Below are 22,742 nucleotides of genomic sequence, written 5' to 3'. Positions count from 1 at the left end.
CTCTACCAATTCTGACATACACTGCCCTTTGATATGTATTGCTTACTTGCTTAGAGTTGTCTATGATGCAGATATTCTCATTCAGCTGTGAAGCAACTAACAATGGGACATTTTAAAAGTACAGTAATAACGGGAAACACAAGTATGCAGGTGTGGTGCAAGAGGGAATTGTTTGTTCTCCATGGTAACTGAATTTGCCTTTTAGCAGTTGAAATACGTCACAAACATATTTTAACTAACCCAAACTTTGCTTTTATATATATATATATATATATATATATATATATATATATATAGATAGATATGCAGGGCAGCTCATACTGAGCTACCCGGCAGAATTGTTAGTTATTAATTTTATTACTAATTGATGATTCCCTGCCCTGCATATCTATATTTTAACAATAACTCCAAGGTGGATGGTTATACCGCAGGAATTCGTACGAGTCTCTTTCCTAAACGGAACTATTTCTGATACACGCTGAATTGAAATTCATTAGGGCAAGAGGTTTTGAACTTACTGGCCGATAAATTTCTTAACGTCTTCTTCACGTGGTATTGATGTTCACATGGTCAAAATTAACGTGAGTTATTTAGACATTAACAAATTTATTAGAATATTTAGCTGAAGATCAGAATAGAGTATTATGTACTCTTAACTGTGAAACAATTGTACTAAATTAACTAAAGGCAAGTGTTTTTTACTCTTCTCTATTGTTTTTTGTTCTGTGTGTATCAAAAATATCGCTATCAATCTGGAGTAATAATTTGTAGTTTTGAAATCAGTAGTTCTTTGACTGCTATTTCTGAATTCTCAGTATGTTGGAGAAGCAGGTTACTGTCAATCCCTATATATTTATGATTATAAATTATATATATATATATATATATATATATCAATGATGCGATGTATCTCGTGCTGTACACACCCAATTACAAATACTCATACATAACCAGATGTATACATAGTTGTTGTGCCTGTGTGTTTGTTTTTAAAACTGAGATAATATTGAACCAGAAACTGTTTTCGTTTTAATTCATAAATTCCAATCTCCCTACAATATACATCCTGAGACAATTTCAATGCAAAAACAAACCATTTTTGTTTATTTTTATTTTTATTATTTTTAATTTTAGGGGCAATTCAAACAAACCATGCAACTAAGATGCTGTATGAAAACAGAATATTTTAAATATTATATATATACACACACACACTGTGTGTGTGTGTGTATGTGTGCATATACACATGCAATGAATGTAAGGTTAACATACATGAAATGGCAAACAATAACAGTCTACTCAACAACAGAGATGCACTACTGCATGCAGGCTAATACTACTAATTACTGCCAAGACACACAAAGACACATTCCATCGCTTAATCCAATAAGTTTGCACTGTTTGACAACAAGAAATACACAACACAATTAAAAAAAGTATGCAAACATAAAAACATCAAGACAAACTGACAACAGCATCATATCCACTCCATAGTAATAACTATTACACACTAGTGATACGGTAACATGATTAGCCGTGTTTAGTGTGACTAAACATGACAGAAAACAACGAAACCAGTGCACTACAGATGCAGGAAATAATTACTAGATGGGAGCAGTTTCAAATGTCAAACAGTTTTTGTTTGCAGTTCCGAATAATAGAAATGTTTTTAACACTTTCTTTTTTCCTTTCTTTTCAAACATGCTGTTGCAGAATAAGCTTCACCAACAAAGTTAACAAGCAGAAAAAAAGAAATTAAACTGTTTTTGGTGCTAAAAATCCATAACTTAGACTTTTTTTTTTTTTTAGAGGGTAACTCCTCCAATTACATTAAACTCTAAATTAGAGATTATATTTTCACCAGAAATCTCCCTCATCATTCCCTCGACAAGTTACTGATATCTTTAACTTCCAGTTAACAGTTGGCATACACCCAAAAGATTTATGGATTAATCTTAAATTATCTGATCACCTACATCCAAAAACACACACAAGTGTTCACAAAATATATTCAAACATATACATGTTATCCAGCACTACCATCATTTAATGTCCATTTTCTATGCTGGCATGAGTTGGCAAGTCAGAAGACTACACCAAGCTCTACTGTCTGATTTGGAATGGTTTCTATGGCTGGATGCCCTTCCTAATGCCAACCACTTTGCAGTGTCTGCTGGGTGCTGTTTATGTGGCACAGGCAGCAGTGAGATTACCAAGTAAATCTCAAGACAAGACTCATCAACTGCCCTGGGGGAGTAGCATTGAAGGCAATGGCTTGGTGCCAGGTGGTGAAAAGTTAGCATATGAACAGAGGGACAGAAATAGGTGTCTTGCAGTAGAGGAGATATATTTTAAACACACACACATATATATATATATATATGTATATATATATATATATATATATACTTGACACAAGTCCAACAATAGAGGGTAACCTTTGTTTGAATAGTGGACTTATCCCCATACTTTCAGCATTCTATCCACAAACACACACACATCTACTTCCCCATCATCACACTCTCATCAATCCACCCCAGCCAATCTACGTACCATGGTGGCCACTTCACTTCACATGTATTTCATCACCCAGATGGGTTCCTTCGCAAAGTGACACTGAACCCAAACCAAGTGGCTGTAAACATGTTAAATATACAGCTATGACAGTACATTATGTGTGTATTTATATATGTATATACACATTGCCTTGTATACACACACAAACACAAATACACATACATTCATAAACACAAGCGGACGTTAAACGATATACACACACACATATATGCATGCATATATACATACAAATAAAAGCACAAATACATACATGCACATATAAAATACACACACACACACACACACGCAGAGAAATTCCATACACTCTATCACTCTATCCACCCACACTTTTTGTTATCTCATCTCTGCTACTCACTGTGCTATGACACTTTATCACCACTATGTTTATCTCTTTCCAGTTCCACTTCATCCATTCCCACCCTCTTTTCAGTCATGCGAATAGCCATGTAGCTCCTCTCCAACAAGACACCTGCTCTGTTCTGGCCACTTCTTTCTTACTTTAACCCCTCATCCCGTAACATGAAGCCATATATCTCTGCACTGCTTCTTCACTTAGTCCAAGAGAATCTTAGACTTGTAGACTACATGGTGACCTCTCTTGTGCTGGTGCCATGAAAAGAGCAGCCAGTAAATGCTGTAAAATAGTTAGTGTTTGAAAGGGTATCCAGCCATAGAAATCATGCCAAAGCCGACACTGGAGTATGATATAGTCTTTGGATCTGTTGATTCCAGTCAAACTGATGCCAGTATAGAACATGAATATTAAATGATGATGATGGTGATGATATATTTTAATGGAAAAAATATTTAACATCTAACTTCAAAATATAAAATTCTCAAACTGCTACTTCTCTTCCATGTGGTGCATAGATACAGTAATTATTGCATATCTATCTAAATATAGTAATATTTTATGATTAGAGAGAAAAAAGACATATGAAGGTAGGAATATTTTTGATTTCAATTGATCTACTGCACCACAACAGTTAGACAATATCCAAGAGACATTATTTAAACTGAAGACCAAGAAGAAGCACATGTAACAACATTCAGAAATTGTAAACTGTCTTGTCTGCAAAACACACACACATACACACAGAGCAAAGACATTGAAGTTAAACAATGCGTTAAAACAATCTCAAACATGAAGCCGAGACACTATATTTTTTAATTAGTATTTGGAAAAGAAAATGAGTAAGTTCTCTGTTTTAAAATTCACTTTGATCAAAGTATACAAGGTCTAAAACTAAAGATAAATACACAGAAAAGAACAAAGCAAAAAATGCAAAAACAAAAACAGAAGAAAAAAAGAGCAATAAAAAAAGAAAATATCAAACAAGCAGACAACTTTGCTCGAATTCTGTTGTTTATATTCTGAATATAAAAGAACTCTGGCGAAGAATGTAGTAATTAACAGTGTGGTTGGAACTAATCATACAACAAACACAAAATAAACGATAGGATTTGGAAAGGTAGCAATGGGAGGTGGGAGGGTGTTTGGGTGGAGTGGGGGTGTAAACAGTGGAACAGTTGACAAATAAACAAAGTAGTGAGAAAACCTGGATGATGTTGAAGAGTCAGATAACTGTGAAGATTCAGCTGATGATGAAGTAAAGCTAAAAAGAAAAATGTAAATGAAATGTTATCATAAATAACTGAACGGTCGATGATAATAATAATAATAATAATAATAATAATAATAATAATAATAATAGTTTCTACTATAGGCACAAGGCCAGCAATTTAGAGAGGTGGGGGCAAGTCAATTACAGCAACCCCAGTACTTGACTGGTACTTTCTTTTATTGACCCCAAAGGGATGAAAGGCAAGGATGGCTTCAGCAGAATTTGAACTCAGATCATAAAGAACTGGAAAAAATGCCATAAAGCATTTTGTTTGGAACACTAATAATTCTGCCAGTTTGCTAACAACAACAACAATAATAATAATAATGATAATAATAATAATAATAAGCAACAAAAGTAAAACTAAATTATTGTATACAACTTGAAATAAAAAAAAAATGAAAGCATTCAGAATTTATTCAATTCTTACATGAAATAAAGATCATAATTGTGATATGGTTTTCTTATTTCCAATATTTTTACTTATTTTCAAATGTAAAATGATAAATTTATCTTTTAACATGCGCCTTAAAAAAAAATTTAGCAAGTTTAAGATTTAAAAACAAAAAATCCCTTAAAGGCATTTTATGATCTTTTTAATATTTCTTTCAACAGATTCATACATATATACACATATATATATATGTTATTTTGTGAGTTATTTTTATTTTATTTTTAAGACAGACAACCATCATAGAGAAAAGAAATAAAAATAAAGCATATGAATATATAAAATGAATTGTTGAGTTTTATGCAAATAAGGTTATTTTTAGCCAATGAAGAAGCATACATATGCACGAAATCTTAAAAATCTGACAGGGTGAAAATGAGAAACTAAGACATCCATATCTTTCTTGGCATGTAAAACAATACCAACAGATACACATATCCAGGCCATAGTCTTAGATGACAACAGACTTAGTACTAAGACAGCAGCCTGAATGAAGTTCTTCAAAAGTGACAGAATCCTTTAAGTGATACAAGACATTTTCATTCGCCACATTCCATTTATTTGAATGTATAAAAGATACATTTCACTTTTCTGTTGAATCTATCCATAAATTCTTCTGTATTTTTATATGTTAGACCAACGATTCTCAACCAGGGTCCTTAGGACATTTGAGGGTTCATATAAGATTTTGTCGTTAGAATTTATCAGCAATAAATTAGTTATACTTCTACAATACACAACATATTTTTTATACAATTCCTAACAATATTTAATTATAAAAATATGTGATGTTTTTTCAAAACATTGACTGGTTATGAAGGTCCATCCAAATAAGACAAGATTTAAAGGAGTCCAGGGGTTTTAAAAAAAAGTGGGGGGGGGGGGGTTGAAAAACACTGTGCTAGACAATTTACAACAGGAAATGCAGTGGAAAAGTAGGTTCTAGTACAAAGCAAAAATACCTTTGAATAATATCTTAAATATCAGATTGTCTTAGAAATTGTGATGGGGAAGTGTTAGGGTTTGTGTTGCATGGAATGATGATGATAGGACATTTTAAAATGACAGAAATATTATGTAGATTCAGCAAGATGTCTATACTGAACAGGTTATAAAAGTTCACTAAACGACAATATGGTGAACAGGTGGAAAAGTAATGGCAGGTGGTCAAGTTGATTGTCAGAATAGAAGGCAATGGAAAGAAAAGTGTTGTTGGGGGAAAAAAAGGGGATAAAAAAAGATATGTTAGAAATTAGAATGGACTCAGGATGGTTATAAGAATCAAACACTATCTTTTATTGGTTTCAACCAGAGGCTATGGCCGTGCCAAGGCACCACAATTAGTGCATCAGTTGGTTTATTTCAAACTCACTTCCCAGCACTCTCTTTGGATTTGGTTCCAATGTAGCAGTGAATTGGACAAATCTACCCTTCCTTGTTTCATGTCATGGTGTGGTTTCATCTGGTATCTCAAATAAAAATCCTTTGAACACAGTCACATCTATACCCCATGGACCTCTGAGATTATTGGCAAGGTAATGAAAAAATGTGGACCCTTGAACCCTAAGCTGTTACAGTATTTAATACAGGAATAAAATATAGACAAACTGATATTAATATGAGTTGTTCCATGGAAATGTTGATGTTCTAAAATGTGTAAAATAGTGTTGTATATTTGGTTATTTGGTTATTTGGTTGTAGGAACCCAACTTGAAGATTTCCTTTTCATGTTGCATGTTGTTTATAATCAGATAGAGATCCATCCCTCTCCAAGCCAAAATAATGAAGTCTTGAAGTCAGCACAGCAAGTTAACACAAAAACAAGTCAATTACACTGTGAAGTCCTTGTATAAAGGTGAGTTGTAATGCTACATGATGCAAAGAAGAAAAAAAGAAACAACAACTATAGCCAAAACAAGCAAATTCAGTTTGTGGTTTATCGTCAAATGTTTAATCAACACTCCTTCTACCAAACAACTGCTCAAGCAAAACTAATTAGGCCTATTCAACAACTGCAACCATAACAATTATGATAGTCGAAGATAGCATCTACTATCATACACTATCTTTCAAAAGTAGAGGTTGCTTAAATAATCATTACTCATAGAAATGGAATTTTCTGAATATAAAGAGTAGGTCATGCTCCATTCGTGACAAAAATATATTTCTACAAAAATAAAATAACTGAATAACTACAAAGGTTTTGCAGCATATAGAGCAAAATTAAATGTGTAACTGAACATAGGAATGAATAAAGCAATCATTGTTGTTGACAGGCTTAAAGACAGTGAAACTCGAGTGAGTTTATGATAGAGTGAACAAAAATGACCTATCAGGAAAGATCAAAGCCGAGGCAATCTTTATATGTCTGGATTGAAATAGTAAATGTTCAACTCAAAAAGAGACAGTTGACTGAGTATTTAAATAAAGCTATATCAATATTAAAGAAAAACGCTAAAAGGAAATGACATGTGAAACATGCACTATTTAGAAGCAGATGTAAAACATTAGAGAATAGATTCTGCTCCTCATAACGTTTCCACTGACGCTTTCATTCAACACAATTTGTGAGTAGGTGCATATATATACACACACATGCACACACACACACAGCTATTTATATATAAATACCCAAAAGGAACTGAACTAAAAACTTCTTTGAGGTTTTTATCATAATGTCACAAAAAAAATTTCTTTTATAAGCTAAAAAATATTACAGAACACTTGCACTTACCACCATTTTATATATATATATATATATATATATATATATATATATATATATATATATATCAGGGGTGAAGAGTTTATACATGCAATGCATGCCTTACTACTTTTCCACGATAAATAATTTTTGTGTAATATATTGATAATTTGATTATTGATAATTTTCACTAGATTCATTGTAGTCACATTTACTTTTATTTTACATTCTTTCATTTCTTAGTATAAAGTGGTCAAGAGAAAGAAAGGCAAAAGAAAGATATTTTACTGCTTGCTTCTGAGCCCTGTTAAGTTGTCAGCAGAAGCCAAATTTTTGACTACCTGCTTTCAGTCATAGTAAAGAGCAGTGACCAAGACAGGGAAAGCAGATATTTGACAGTTTGCCTTTCAGCCATGTTAAGCCAGCAGACAAACTGTCAACTTTTTTTCTCTTCAAGTGAGTGACTTTCCTGAGGCTTTCCCCATAGTCGGACAGATTTAGACAAGAAATGCATATTTAGTCAATTTACAAGTTTGTTTTATTGCTTTCTGATATATTTCATATGATTATTCAGTATCAAAGAGTACACGATCAGTAGATTGTGGCCATGCTGGGGCACCACCCTAAATAATTTTTAGTCTAATGAATCTATCCTAGAAGTTTTTTTAAAGACTGGTGCTTATTCTTTTGGTCTTTCGTGCCAAACTGCTAAGTTACAGGTACGTAAACACACCACCACCAGTTGTCAAGTGTTGGTGAAGGACAAACACAGACACAAAGACACACACACACACACACACACACACACACACACACACACACACACATATATATAGGTCTGTAAATAACATGTGACAATTATTCGGTAGCCATGATAAAACTCTGAATTTCGGATGTCGGGGCGAAAACCCACACCGCCATCTCTTCAGTTATCTGGCCATCGAAAAAATGCTATGAAAATGACTGTTAAACAAAGGGAAATTACTGTGATTGGCCAAAGTCATATGTATGTTTCTCGTGTCTTACTACTTCAAAACGGTGCATCATAGGGGGAGGGAGGATAACTATTTTCATTTTCAGACGCCCCACATTCTCAAAGCATGTATAATACTACACTTTTCACAGAAAACAGGGGAGAGTGGGACACTCAGAACCCTACCCAACCTCAATGGAGGTGGGTGGACTGCATGCCCTAGTTTCCTAGCCACCCTTCACCACTGAGATATATATATATATATATATATGACAGGGAATTAGCAAAGTAGGTGACAGAACAATTCTCATGGCTAGGCAACTCATCTTTGATAATGAACAGTCTCAAGCTGGCAGCAGAACTGGGAGTCCCCATGCAGATGTAGTGGTGAATACTACTTTTAAATGAAATTAGATAAATAACAAGATGTATTTTGGCCACCTCCTTACAAGAAAATTGGAATATAAGTAACAAATGCTAAATACATCCTCAATGAAAGAATGAAATATATAAAGTACATAAATGATAAAAGAAATTTATAACACATTTTTTTTGTTACTAATAGTGACTGTATATGTCAGTAATGAGTTGGGCAAGTTTAATTGGGGTATTACATCAAATGGCAAATTAAGGGTTTCTAACATTCAGCACAAGACAAATTTTGGGAAAGTATTACACTGAATTCACTTGACTGGTACTTATTTTATCAACCCCAGAAGGATGAAAAATAAAGTAGACCTCAGTGAGATTTGAACTCAAGGCATAAGGTGATGCAAGTAAATACTGCATGTATTATGTCCGGTGCCCTACCATTTCTGTCACCTTCATTAGATATCAAAATAAAATGTAATGTAAACTGGAAATCAAGGAGAGGCTAACAAAATAAATTGGTTCATTAATTCAACTGAAATAATTTTTTGATCACTGAAATAAGCAAATTAAGATATATATTAAATTTTCCATCTTTTTTACTGAACCATTTAAAATTTTAAAAATTATAGAAATAAGCATCTTCCATTTATTTATTTATTTTTCCTGACTGTATTCCTTCTTTTTGATTTCCTTAAGATTTTGATTTACATAAAGTAAGGCTCAACAAATTGGTGAGACATCTAGATTCCCACCCACCTACCACCAAGTGTCTAGTCTTTAGAAAAATATACAACAAACATATGAAATCAATCTTGTTGAAGACCAAGAAAAAAAAATACTAATATAAAGTGATTTTTTTTTTTTTTTCTGTTTACTTAAAAATAATTAGAAAGTAAATAAAAAAGCATGAGCAGCGTTGAAGCAACAAAAGTAATCAATCTGACATTACAGACTGAAAAGGAATTATATACAAGAGAAAAAGAAGAGAAATTTAACAATAAAATTCAATAACTTCATCTATAGAGCATTATGAATCTTTTTACTGAAATGGTGGCAAACACAAGCAAAGAGATTATTGATTTCAGACAAATTACAACATTGTTCGATTGGGTATGTATAACCGAATCAATATTTTAATTCATGAACAGAAACCACCACTAACAAGGTTTCATATCTGTACAGTTATTTTTCTTATTATTTTGACTCTTAACTAATTAGGAAACAATATACACTAACATCCTTTTTTAATGTTCATCTTTCATGTTGGCATGACTTGGATGGCTTGACTGAATCCAGTGAGCCACAAGACATCATCAAGCTTCAATGCCGTCTTTGCCATGGTTTCTACAGCCACCTTTTCTTCTGGTAGTCAAACATATTTGAAAAACTTAGTCAGATGAAGATGATTTTCATCTGATATTCAGGCACAATGATTTCAATGGAAAATAACACAGCCTTCAACTCTTCCCACTTTCTGGGATATGGCGCTAAAATTTGAAGTTAATTATGGGAATTTATTGTAGTCACATACATAAGTAGAAACTATCATATCAAATTCCCTTCAGCTATGAAAATTAATGTAATTTTTCTTTGAATTAATTGCCAATGTAACACCATCAGAAATATCCCCTCAACATGGCTGCTGGGGCTGGGGTTGGAAGGTTCTTTTTAAGTAAGCTGAAACTGTCATTGCTACTATATTAAAGTAACCGAAATACTATCATCATCATTGTTTTAACATCTACTTTTCCATAATTGTATGAGTTGGATGGAATTCAGTGAGGCAAATTTTTTATAACAAGATATCATAATTGTCACCAGCCTTCATTTGTTTCCAAATAAGATAATATTGCCCCATAGGCAGACATGTTTTCACACAAGAATTGAAACAAAGGACACCGTTTGTATGACAGTGACACTCATTTACAACTATTGCACAATATCAAGGAGATGCAAACAAACACACACACACATATATAGACACATATATACATACACACACAACAGACTTCTTTTGGTTTCTGTTTACTAAATCCATTCACAAGGCTTTGGTCAACTCAGGGCCATAATAGAAGGCACTTACCCAAAGTGTTATGCACAAGGACTGAACCTGAAACTAGGTGGTTAGGAAACAAACTTCTTAACCACATGGCTTGAACATGTTGGGACCAATCTCTCTCTCTCTCTCTCTGCCAGTGCCCCTGGACTGGCTTGTGCGGGTGGCACATAAAAGACACCATTTCGAGCGTGGCCGTTTTCGTGCAGGTGACACGTAAAAGCACCCACTACACTCTCCGAGTGGTTGGCGTTAGGAAGGGCATCCAGCTGTAGAAACTCTGCCAAATTAGACTGGAGCCTGGTGTTGCCATCCGGTTTCACCAGTCCTCAGTCAAATCGTCCAACCCATGCTAGCATGGAAAGCGGACGTTAAACGATGATGATGATGATGATGATATAAAAACCTAACCCATTCAAATTCACTACTGACAGTTTCTTGTAAATCTTCCCACATCAACAACTATTTATATCTGGACTAAAAAGAATTTCAACTACAAAGAAGACCAAAGAAACCAGACTTTCCTATGTAGATATTTAAAACTAGCAAGAAACTGATAACCCATAAAAACACAAATTAAACATATTTCATTTCATATCAACTATGTCTGATATGAAAATTCTGAAAAGAAATGACTCAAGAGCTGAATTAAACTTCACTTAAATATTAAAAATAAAAAAATAAGATCTATCCATTTAAATATTTACATCATTAATATTACATTCACATTCTAAATTTAACAAAAGAATGTCTGGTAAATAATTGATGGGTTAGCAATTCATTTAAGGACATACTTTATTATGCATTTGTTCTGTTCTTTAAATCAAGCCTTTGCTAAAATAAAAGAAGTAGCGTCAAAACAGACAAAACAAAATAATTACTTGGAATCTATCAGTTTGTATAACTCTTCCACTTTTATTTCCTCACTTTGGGCGATGCTTTGTTCAAATTAAACGAGAGTACTTAAAGAGTCCAATCATTTTTCTGGCAACAATAAACTATGAACAAAAAGTAAAAGATTGCCAAAAATTAATTTCAGACCCTTTTCAAATATGTTAGTTGTAATAAATTCACTCAACTACAGCTATATCAATCAACTGACTATTGTAATGACTGATTAATTATTATTGATGATGATGGAGTGGTGATAACAGTGATGGCTTATTTTGAAATCTGAAGAACAGAGTATATACTATTTGCAGAATTACATTTCAACTCTTGATACCAACTGAACTGAGACCACTCCTAGTTCTATGATATAAATTCTATTTTAAGACTTCTATATTAAAATTTCATGTTTATGTTCCAAACATCAGCTTTTTTCACTAAATTTTTCATTATTTTCAAATTTAACTGAAACAAAGGGTTGTGTATTGCAATAGACATACGGTAAACAAAAGGGGTTAAATGACACAATGCTGTTGGGTCAAGTTAAAAGATGAAGAACTAATGAGAATTTAAGTAAAGAACTGCTTATATCATTTTTTCATGTCAACATACTTAATCTTAAAGCTTTAACCCTTTTAGTGTTTAAACCAGCCATATCTGGCCAAAATAGTCTACCTGTTTTATCTTCGAACAAGGTAGATCTGGCTTCTCACACTTATCCTACAATATTATTCTAAAAATTAGCAATCACGTCATTGAAGTATCGAAGCCACAAAGTAATGCATGACTAATTCAAATCAATGGGAATAAATAATCATTACATTTGAAGGGGAAATCTGAATACTAAAGGATTAATGAGTTAGTCTGTTAGTAACTAGCATCAGGAATCTGCTTCTCAAGCAATAAGCAACTGAGACATCAGAGAAAGGACCAGGTGAAAATAATATGTAAGGTCAAGACAAAGACACTTTATTCAAAGAGATCAGAAGTCATCACTACAAACTCACTAAAAGAAGGTATTGAGTATGTCTGTGAGCTGAGAAAATATTTCTAAAATAAGCACTGAATTAACCCTTTTGTTATATTTTTGTTGCAATGTAATCTCTTTATTTCAATGAAATTTGAAAATAATGAATATAGTGATATAACATAAGTTGTTGTTTGGAACATAAATTAACATGAAATTTTGATGGGAAATTTTCCTTTAGATCACTAACCCACCTGACTGGCTCCCCGTGCTGGTGGCACGTAAAAAGCACCATCCAAACATGGTCAATGCCAGCCCCCACCCCAGTTGGCTCCTGTGCCAGTGGCATGTAAAAAGCACCATCCGAATGTGGCCGATGCCAGTGCCACCTGACTGGCTCCCATGCCGGTGGCATGTAAAAAGCACCCACTACACTCTCGGAATGGTTGGCATTAGGAAGGGCATCCAGCTGTAGAAAGATTGCCTGATCAGATTGGAGCCTGGTGCAGCCTCCTGGCTTGCCAGTCCCCAGTCAAACTGTCTGACTTTTGCCAGCATGGAAAAGGGACGTTAAACGATGATGATGATGATGATGATGATGATGATGATGATTACCTTAAAACAGGAAGTTTGAATCATAGAATGAGGGTGGTCTCAGGCAGGTTGGTATCAAAAGTTCATACTTGAAAATCTTATAAATCTGCTTCAAATTATACTTGATGCTTCCATCACAAAGGAAGCTAAAAAAAACACTGATTATAACAATACCAATAAATGAAGTAGTGAAGATCAGCATACCAACTCCTAAATAAACCAAAATGATGCACTAATTATTATTAATACTCTTGTCAACAAAACAGACAGCAAAAGACAAGAACATTTGCAACCACATGGTTTGGGGTTCAGTCCTACTGGGCAGCACCTTGGACAGCTGTCTTCTTCAACACTGGACCAACCAATGCCAGGTGAATAAATTTGGTACATGGAAATTGTGCAGAAGTCCATAACAGACAGATATCATCATTGTTTAACATCCACCTTCCATGCTGGCTTGGGTGGGATGATTCGAGAGGAGCCAGCTAGGTAAAAGTCTTCACCAGACTTCTGTAATCATTTTGACTTATTTTGATTATTTTGAGCTTAAAAGCCACCAGATAAGGCGGCTTTTTTAAGCTAGCTCTTGTGGAGGGCTCTTCATTAGGCCTTGGACCCAACAATGACACTTCATGCATTGAATACATATTAAAATTTTATTAAACTTGACCAATATTTTTCAAGCAATGAACAGTTTTCATCATCATTGTTTAACGTCCGCTTTCCATGCTAGCATGGGTTGAATGATTTGACTGAGGACTAGTGAACCAGATGGCTACACCAGGCTCCAATCTGATTTGGCAGAGTTTCTACAGAAGAAGCGTGATCAGAGAGTGGGGAGGGGAAGTGAGTGATGAAGATCTAGATATATAGAGTGGGGTGGGGGCTACCAGATAGCAATGATACAGAGAAACAGGACCATGAGGACAGGATTGGGGAGTGAGAAGTAGGCATAGTGTATGAAGGGTGAAATGTGAGGAAGAGAAGAGATGTAGAGATATAGATTGGTTTGTTGGGGTAGGTTTTCTTGTTACGTGTGGGTGGAACACACAGGTCAGTGGGCAGGGTTGAGAGGATAACAATGATACAGTGAGATAGGGCCAACAGGACAGAATTGGTGGATGGGAGATAAGCATAAAGCATGAAGTAGAAATGTGAGGAAGAGATGTAGAGATGTAGTTTGGTTTGTTGTGGTAGGGTGTGTGAGAAGTTTTCTTGTTAAGTGTAGATGGAACACACACCGCTTCTAGAACTTACTTTTGCTGATGTGGGCAGGTCTTCTCAAGAACCTCATATTGCCAGACATTTCAGTCCATTGTCATTTCCTCCATGAGGCCCAACATCCAGAGATCAGTTCTTACCACTTCATCCCATGTCCTCCTGGGTCTCCCTCTTCCACAGGTACCATCCACTTTCAGTGATCAGCACTTCTTTATGCAGCTGTCTTCATTCACTCATATGCATCACATGTCCAAACCAGTGTAGTCTTCTCTCTTGCATGCTACATTTGATTCCTTTTATGCTCAACTTTTCTCTCAATACACTTGCACTTTGTCGTACCTGCACACTGATGTTGCCTTCGTTTCTCTCCAGTCTACACGTCTTCTGCATTCAGTGTCCATGGCTCACTACCATGGAGTATAGTCGTTTGTGCACAAGCAGCATACATTCTACATTTCAATCTATCTGAGAGAGAGTCCTTTTGTTGCCAACAGAATACCTCTCTGAACTTCCATACACATATACACATATATATCAATCATCATCATCATTTTGAAAAATTACTCAATACTTTCAGTAGTGTATATTAACTTTTTCAGGGAAATGGTTAAGAGTGATACAAAGTTTTGGTTAACTCATCTTCATCAGACTATCTGATGAAGGCAAGCACCCAAAACTTTGAAGTCACTGTCAACCTTTTCTTTGTAAAAGTTAACATACACACACACACACACACACATATATATATATAGAATATGAAATCATGCACATATACGTGCATGTCTTTGTTCTTGTTTCCACACTACTTGACAACCAGAACTGGTTTGTTTACATCCTTGTAACTTAGCGGTTTGGCAAAAGGGACAATAGAATAAAAGCCAGGTTTTAAAAAAATAAGTACTGGCATTGTTTTCTCCAACTAAGCCCTTCAAAGTAGAGCCCCAGCATTGCTGCAACAAGTAGCATCAGTGCTAGCATTGAAAAGCAAAATAATGTATTAAGAGATCATCTTCAAAATATGAAAATCATGAGATGAAGTTGTCAAAAAGAAGACCTACTTTAATCATTGTAAGAAAAGGTCTGTTACGAATGAAACTGAAACTAACAAGGCTAGCATGTCAATTTGTATTTAATTCATCTTATCTAATTCTAAAATAAAATTAGAGCACCTGCTCCATATAAAAGTCTATATTTATGAATTACAGTGAATGAGAGAAAATTTGATTAAAAAAATTTAGATCTCTCTGATAAAATCTGATGGGGGGAAATAATGGACAACAACCATTAACTTTCAATAGATACCAAAATATATTAGCATGTAGATTTTATTGGAACTGACTAGCAGTTACTAATTAGTTGTCATAGTAATGTAATCTATATCCAGCTGAAGCTGTAAATAACTAACTTTATCATTCACTCCTTTCCACAGAGTACTACACTATAAAAATAACCATAATGCACCATTTTTCATAAAGATAAACAGCTTCATGACTGGAAAAGGAAAATCTATTTGTATGAGTGGAATATATTTACAGCATAAAGGACACTAATGAATACTTAATGGCTAGACAGCATTTTCTGAATTTGCAACAAAGCATCTTCCTGAAGAGATGTAAGGAGTTGCTGCATACACAGACAGCTTTGCATAATTATTCAAAGATTTCAGTTAATTATGAATTAAAATATGTTACACCCTGCAAGATAGCTATGTTGTGTACAAAACTTGTCTGACCCTTTTCTTACCATATTTCTGTCTCAATACAGTTTCCATTTCAATTAATTTTGAAATAATGAAAAACTTAGTAATTAAGTAAAATAACAGAAAATTTTGATAGAAGATTTTAATTTAGGTCACTCTAACCCTCTTGTTACCCTAAATCTATTTAAATACACAGTTTTTGTTTCACATTACTTAGCTTGTTTGGAATATAAATTAAAACAAAATTTTGATGGAAAGTTTTAACTTTGACACAAGCTTTTATTACAGAACCAGCAGTGGTCACAGGTGAGTTGGTATCAAAATGGTTAACCCTTTTGTTACCATATTTCTATGGAAATACACTGCTTTTGCTTCAATTAAATTTGAAAATAATGAAGAATTTAGTAAAATAACTTTGTAGTTACTGAGCTGGTGTGCTTGGAACATAAATTTACATGAAGGAAGGTTTAATTTAGGTCACTTTAACCCTTTAGTGTTCAAATTAATGTCAAAAGTAATCCTTATTCATGTACACTTTAAAAAATTTCTGGTATTATCTAGTAGCTTCAAGATTTGAAAGATGTAATTGTTTATTTTTAGAATGACATTGCAGGACAGGTTAGAGATACTGGTTCTGGCCAGTTTGAGCATAAAATGAGTAGAATATTTGGGCTGGATATAGCCGGTTTAAACACTAAAGGGTTAAAACAAGAACTACTACCACAGAACCAGAGGCAGCCTCAGATAAGTTCTTTTCAAATTGGTTAAATGCTTAACTTATAAGCTTATGCAGTAAGAATATGAAAAGTAGAAGTAAGAGTAAAACTATTCCAGTTAGAACAAATAAATTTAAACAGGTACCAAAACTGTCCAAAATCAAATATTAGATTTAATATTACAAAGATTTACAATCTATAGATAACTCAGTGGTTGAGATAAATCTAAAAAATCTAATAAGCATACTTCAGAAATGGTACTATTAAAGTAAGCCCAATATTTTAGGAGAAAATGTTTGATGTTTTTTAAAACTTTTTTGCCCCTCCCCCTCCACCTTTTGTTCTATGATACAAATTTCATGTTTTAAAGTGATCTAAATTAAAATCTTCAACCAAAATTTCATGTTAATTTATGTTTCAAACACTCAACTTAATAATGACTGAGTTATTTTGCAAAATATCTTCATTATTTTCAAAAATTAACCAAAACAAAGTCTGCGTATTTCAACAGAAATATAGTAACAAAAGGGTTAAAGAAGAATAAATAATTGATAATTTCATTATTACAACAAGATAAGTTAAAAGTTTCCAGTTTTTCTCCTTATCATTTGTTTTGTTTTTTCCTAACATCTGGAATAACCTTTTTAATTAAAGATTGCCTTCACAACAGGTTTGTTACATGGTTCTTTTCAATCTTCAGCACAGAGAAAATTCAGCAAATTAATAAACCTGATCCAGAAATAAATAGGGGAAAGAAAAAAAAAATCATAAAATAAAGCTTCACTTATATATCTTGAAATAGATATATTCATTTTTTTTCTCTAAAAACAAATTTTTGAAAAAGAACAAAATGTAAATGACAGAGAAAAAAAACATGTGTAGCTGAATTTTTAAAACAAAAAAAAAAAAAAGTAAAAAGATTTTTTTTTGAACCATCAGAGTATTACTGACAAGTAACTAATCTAGTGGAGCAACCAAGAGATGATAATGTGTGCCAGGTAAAAACCTAGTTTACTATCTTCCAAAAACAGAGAAAAAAATTTTAAACTATGTGAAATTATTATGTGCCTTGCAATTTAGTATGAAATGGCTTTGTTGATAAACTGAAGTATGTTACAAAGAAAGTCACAAATAACAGAAAACTATCTTTTCCCTATGTCTGTTAATGACACCTGCAGAACAATGTTACATATATTTATGTCAGTGATGTCTTTAAATCAACACCAAAGACACAAATATTGATTAAAATAAAACCAAATTTAACATTACTTTTTCTGGTAATTACAAATATCTTCAAATTATTTTCTTTATTGTTTCTTTCCAAATGAAAATTTCATCCTTTAGTTAGCATATTTCTGTTCAAATACAGTTTTTGTTTCGATTTATTTTGAAAATCATCAAGAATTTAGTAAAATTATTGATGTTATTTAGCTGGAATTTGGAATATAAATTAAAACAGGAATTTGATAGAAAGTTTTAATTTACATCAACTTAAAATGTGAAATCTGTCTCATAAACCCAGAGTGATCAAGGTGAGTTGGTATCAAAAGAGTTAATGGTGAAAAACGTTTCCAAAAATAGAAAACAAAAAGTGATTTGTTGACATAGGTGTTTTTTTTTTAATTCATGTTCACTTACCTATCACATTTGTTCACTAAACTATTTTCATCTAATGCCCATGTGATTTGTGAGCAAAAGTTTTTATATTCATGTTTACTCATCTATTTTCATCTGATTTTATTTATATGTTCACTTGGCTACATATGTTCATCTACTGTCCAAGTGATTTGTGAAGATAAGTTTTGATATGTTCACTTAACTATGTTCATTGAATTTTATTTATATGTTTCCTTAATTTAAATTTAATTTATTTATGTTCATCTAATATCCAAGTGATTTAGTAATTGATACATGCAGGAATTGATGTATGGTTAAAAAAGCTTCATTCACAACCACATTGGATTTAGACAGATCCACTGCAAGGCACTTTGGGCAAGTGTCCTTTGCTACAGCCTCAAATCAACCAAAGCCTTGAAAGTACATCTGGCAGATGGAAACTGCAATAATAATTGGTGTGTGTGTGTGTGTGTGTATGTCTTTGTTTTGACATTGCTTGACAGTTGTAAACAAGCATCCCTGTCACATAAGCAGTGTCATTTGTCTCCAGCATATAGCTATTTAAGAGATTAGCCCAGGACAGATGTTCTGAAGTCATCAATTATAACATTCACTTAGATGCAGGTGTGGTTGTGAGGTTCAAAAGTTTGCTTATCAACCATGTGGTTTGGAGTTCAGTCCCACTGCATGGCACCTTGGGCAAGTGTCTTCTATTATAGCCCAAGGCCAAGCAAAGCCTTATGGGTGGATTGGAAACTGAAAAATAGAGCTGTGTGTGTGTGTGTGTGTCTGTGTATGATTGTGCATATGTGTGCATGTATGCATGTGTGAGTGTGTGTGTGTGTGTGTGTGTGTGTGTGTGTGTGTGTGTGTGTGTGTGTGTGTGTAAACACATCCTTGCTCTGGCATTGCTGCTTGACAGTCGTAAACAAGTGTCACTGTCACACAAGCAGTGTCATTTGTTTCCAGTCTTTCATGAAATCAGGTCTGGCCATGAGGAAATATTACCTCGCTTGGAAACTGGCTATGTGGTAAGAAGCTTGCTTCCTAACCACATGGTTCCAGGTTCAGTCCTACTACATAGCATCTTGGGCAAGTGTCTTCTACTATAACCCTAGGCCAATCAAAACCTTGTGAGTGGATTTAGTAGACAGAAATTGGAAGAAGCCCAGTATATATATATATATATATATATATATATATATATGTATGTATGTATATTGTGTGTGTGTTTGTGCCCCACCACTGTTTGACAACCAGTGTTGGTTTGTTTATGTCCCTGTAACTTAGCAGTTTGGCAAAAGAGGCCTATAGAATAAGTACCAGGCTTAAAAAAAAACAAGTGCTGAAGTTAATTTATTTGACTAAAAATTCTTCAAGGTAGTGCCCCAGCATGGCCACAGTCCAATGATTGAAACAAGTGAAAGATGAAAAGATTTATCTTGTAACTTTGAGATTTCTATGATGTGATTATTTTTAGAACAACATTGTAGGGTAGGTGTGAAAAGCTGGATCTGGCCAGTGTGACCATAAAACAGGTAGAATATTTGGGCTTGATATGGGCAGTTTAAATGCTAAAGTGTCAATGTGAGAAATTATCGTCAGAAACTGGGGACTTTTACATGACTGACTGATCCGTTAGAATTAGCAGACCAAATCACACCCACACTTATCTGAAAACACAGATAACGTAAGGCTCTATACAGTCTGCCTGCAAACAAGATGGCCATAGATGGGATGCTTCAGGTCATAGGTCTTCTCAATTAGAGCTTACTTGTCACCAGCCATCATTTTATTATCAAGACAATCAGCTCAGTTTTACGCTAAAACACAGTGGATTGTAATGTAAGGAATAAGTTACAACGAATAATCTTGGATGCCAAGTTTTTAGCTGCCATTTGTTCAAAAAAGTAGAGTGGGAAGAAATAAGAATGAACTAGGAACTAATAGTAAGTTTACCATTTATATGATGAAAGCGATTGACGAGGCTGACCTCAAATGACATGTGTTTTTTCATATTGTGTGTGTGTGTGTGTGTGTGTTAGAAGAGGGAGATCAATTGGAATGAAATATTCAAAAACGAGCAAAAATGTAAAAGAAAAGTGTTGGCGAGTATCTTGTGCATGAACAAGCTATCTACTTTTCATCAATATAAACACCATTAAAAGTTGGGAGAAGTGAAAATGAGGAAAGGAAACATGGCAGCCCATATAGATTATTAGGCAGCTTTGCATAAGATTTCACATACAATGGTTTTAAAAAATAGCAAAAAGAAATGGTGGTTAATGCAAATTTTGGAGAAGCATATGAAAGTATGAAGTTATCACACTTGTCTGCAAAACCAGACATCATACCAATTATAAAAAAAATGAAAATAAAAAAGAAAATTTTCCTTAGAGATTCATCATCACACTTTATATTTCATAGATACTCGTAACTAATATGCTCAGGTCAAAACCAGGATATAGATTAATAAGCAGCAAAGAGAAAATAAACCATCTGCTTTATATGGATAATTTTAAACTCTATATAAAGAAAGAAATTACTTTCGACACATTAATCTAAGTTGTCAAGATGTTATGTGCAGATAAAAGATATGTTGTTGGGATGAAATAAGTGTTCTTCCCTAACTTTCAACAACAGGAAAGTTACTAAATAAGAAAATATATTTGTTGGTTAAGTGACAAAGTTATTAAGGAGTCGAAGATGGGAGGTAGAAATATAATAGAATTATTCAAGAAATAAAATAAACTTGGAGAAAGATCATGAAACCAAAAGTTAATAGAAACAATGTAATAGAGGCTTTGAGCATATTAAGGTAATTGCAATAATTATTCTGTCAATTTTCTAAACCAGAGAAAGTAGATAAACTTAAATCATGGAAAATTGCTTACCATACATAAAAACTGACAAAGAGCAATACAAAGTTCTGTTGTCCAAAGAGGACATTAAATAAAACTTAAATGAAAAACAAAAGAAATTACCATCATAAACCAAAGACTACAGGGTTATTCAAAAAGAATGAACCGATTTCATTACGCAATATTTTAACTGGGAAAAGCAATTGAAAACTCCAGCTAAGGCACAAGTATTTACTCGTAATCAACATTTATTTCCAGTCTTACAGGTGTTCAATGTGGCCACCACCTGCAGCATGAGCAACATCAATGCAATAAGAGAATTCCTCCCTGGTGCCCAAGACCTTACTCTTTGTGCTTGGCCTGCGAGATCCCCAGACTTCACTGTGTGTGATTTTTTTCTTGTGGGGATATGTAAAAGACCACGTTTATGTTCCACCGCTACCCATTAACCTCGATGACCTTAAGCACTGAATAACAACAACGATCGACTCAGTGGATCGTAATATGCCGATACGCATCTGGGAGGAATTCTCTTATCGCATTGATGTTGCCCATGCTGCAGGTGGTGGCCACATTGAACACCTGTAAGACAGGAAATAAATGTTGATTGTGAGTAAATACCTGTGACTTAGCTGGAGTTTTCTATTGCCTTTCCTTGTTAAAATATTGCCTAATGAAATCACTTCATTCTTTTTGAATAGCCCTGTATAAAGCATAAAGAGTATAAGGTGACAGAGATGATAAAAAACCAGGCAAAGATGATTAAAAAGCACAAGGGAGAAAAATTAACAAAACAAGAAATGAAAATATATGGACAATCATTATCATTTAACATCCCTGTTCTATGCTGGACAGTTTGGTAGGGATCTGATATATCTAAGGACTGCATTGAGCTCCACTGTCTGCTTTGGCATGGTTTCTATGGCTGGATGCCATTCCTAATACCAACCACTTTACTGCTAGGACTGGGTCTCTTTTTTCATGCCACCTGCATTACTTAGGCCACACCACAATTTGCAAGACTGAGTCCAATAAGAGGTGACGGGAAGGGATAGAACTTCAGGCTGGGGGACGAGGGGATTACAATGAGAGAAGGGACAGAGCATGTTCCTGCAGCGGGATCTGCATGGCTACTTACACCTAGTTGGAGAAAAGGGGGAGGAGAGAAAGAGAAAATGATAGCAATAAGATGTCCAGGTGCCCCACTACCACGAGAGACAAAATTGTATTGGAAAGTGAATGAGACAAGACAATGAGCTGGGGAAGACAGAGAGATGCATGATAAAAAGTGATACTAACCAAGAAATAATAAAAAAGATATTTAAAAATAAAGCAAATGAAACTATGAAATACTGAAACACTTGTTCATGCATAAACAATGCTAATATGGGAAACAAAACAGTACATGTTAACTAAATGGT

The 22,742-nt window shown here is 34.0% G+C and overlaps 1 protein-coding gene across 30 annotated transcripts in view; it reads right to left on the bottom strand.

Moving 5' to 3' along the window:
- LOC106867341 (rho GTPase-activating protein 39) overlaps positions 1-22,742 on the bottom strand; it is a 439,467-nt gene that overhangs the window by 286,772 nt on the left and 129,953 nt on the right. For 15 of the 30 annotated variants that reach the window (XM_052966673.2, XM_089348438.1, XM_089348439.1 and 12 more), the window contains exon 3: positions 4,137-4,193. The exons of the other annotated variants lie outside the window; for them this stretch is intronic. In XM_052966673.2, coding sequence (XP_052822633.1) covers positions 4,137-4,193 — 57 coding nt within the window. The remainder of the gene's footprint in view (positions 1-4,136; positions 4,194-22,742) is intronic. 30 annotated transcript variants of the gene reach the window in all.

The sequence above is a fragment of the Octopus bimaculoides genome, chromosome 3 (assembly GCF_046866305.1).
Source record: "Octopus bimaculoides isolate indiv1 chromosome 3, ASM4686630v1, whole genome shotgun sequence".
NCBI lineage: Eukaryota > Metazoa > Mollusca > Cephalopoda > Octopoda > Octopodidae > Octopus > Octopus bimaculoides.
This window is presented reverse-complemented; position numbering and strand designations above follow the sequence as displayed.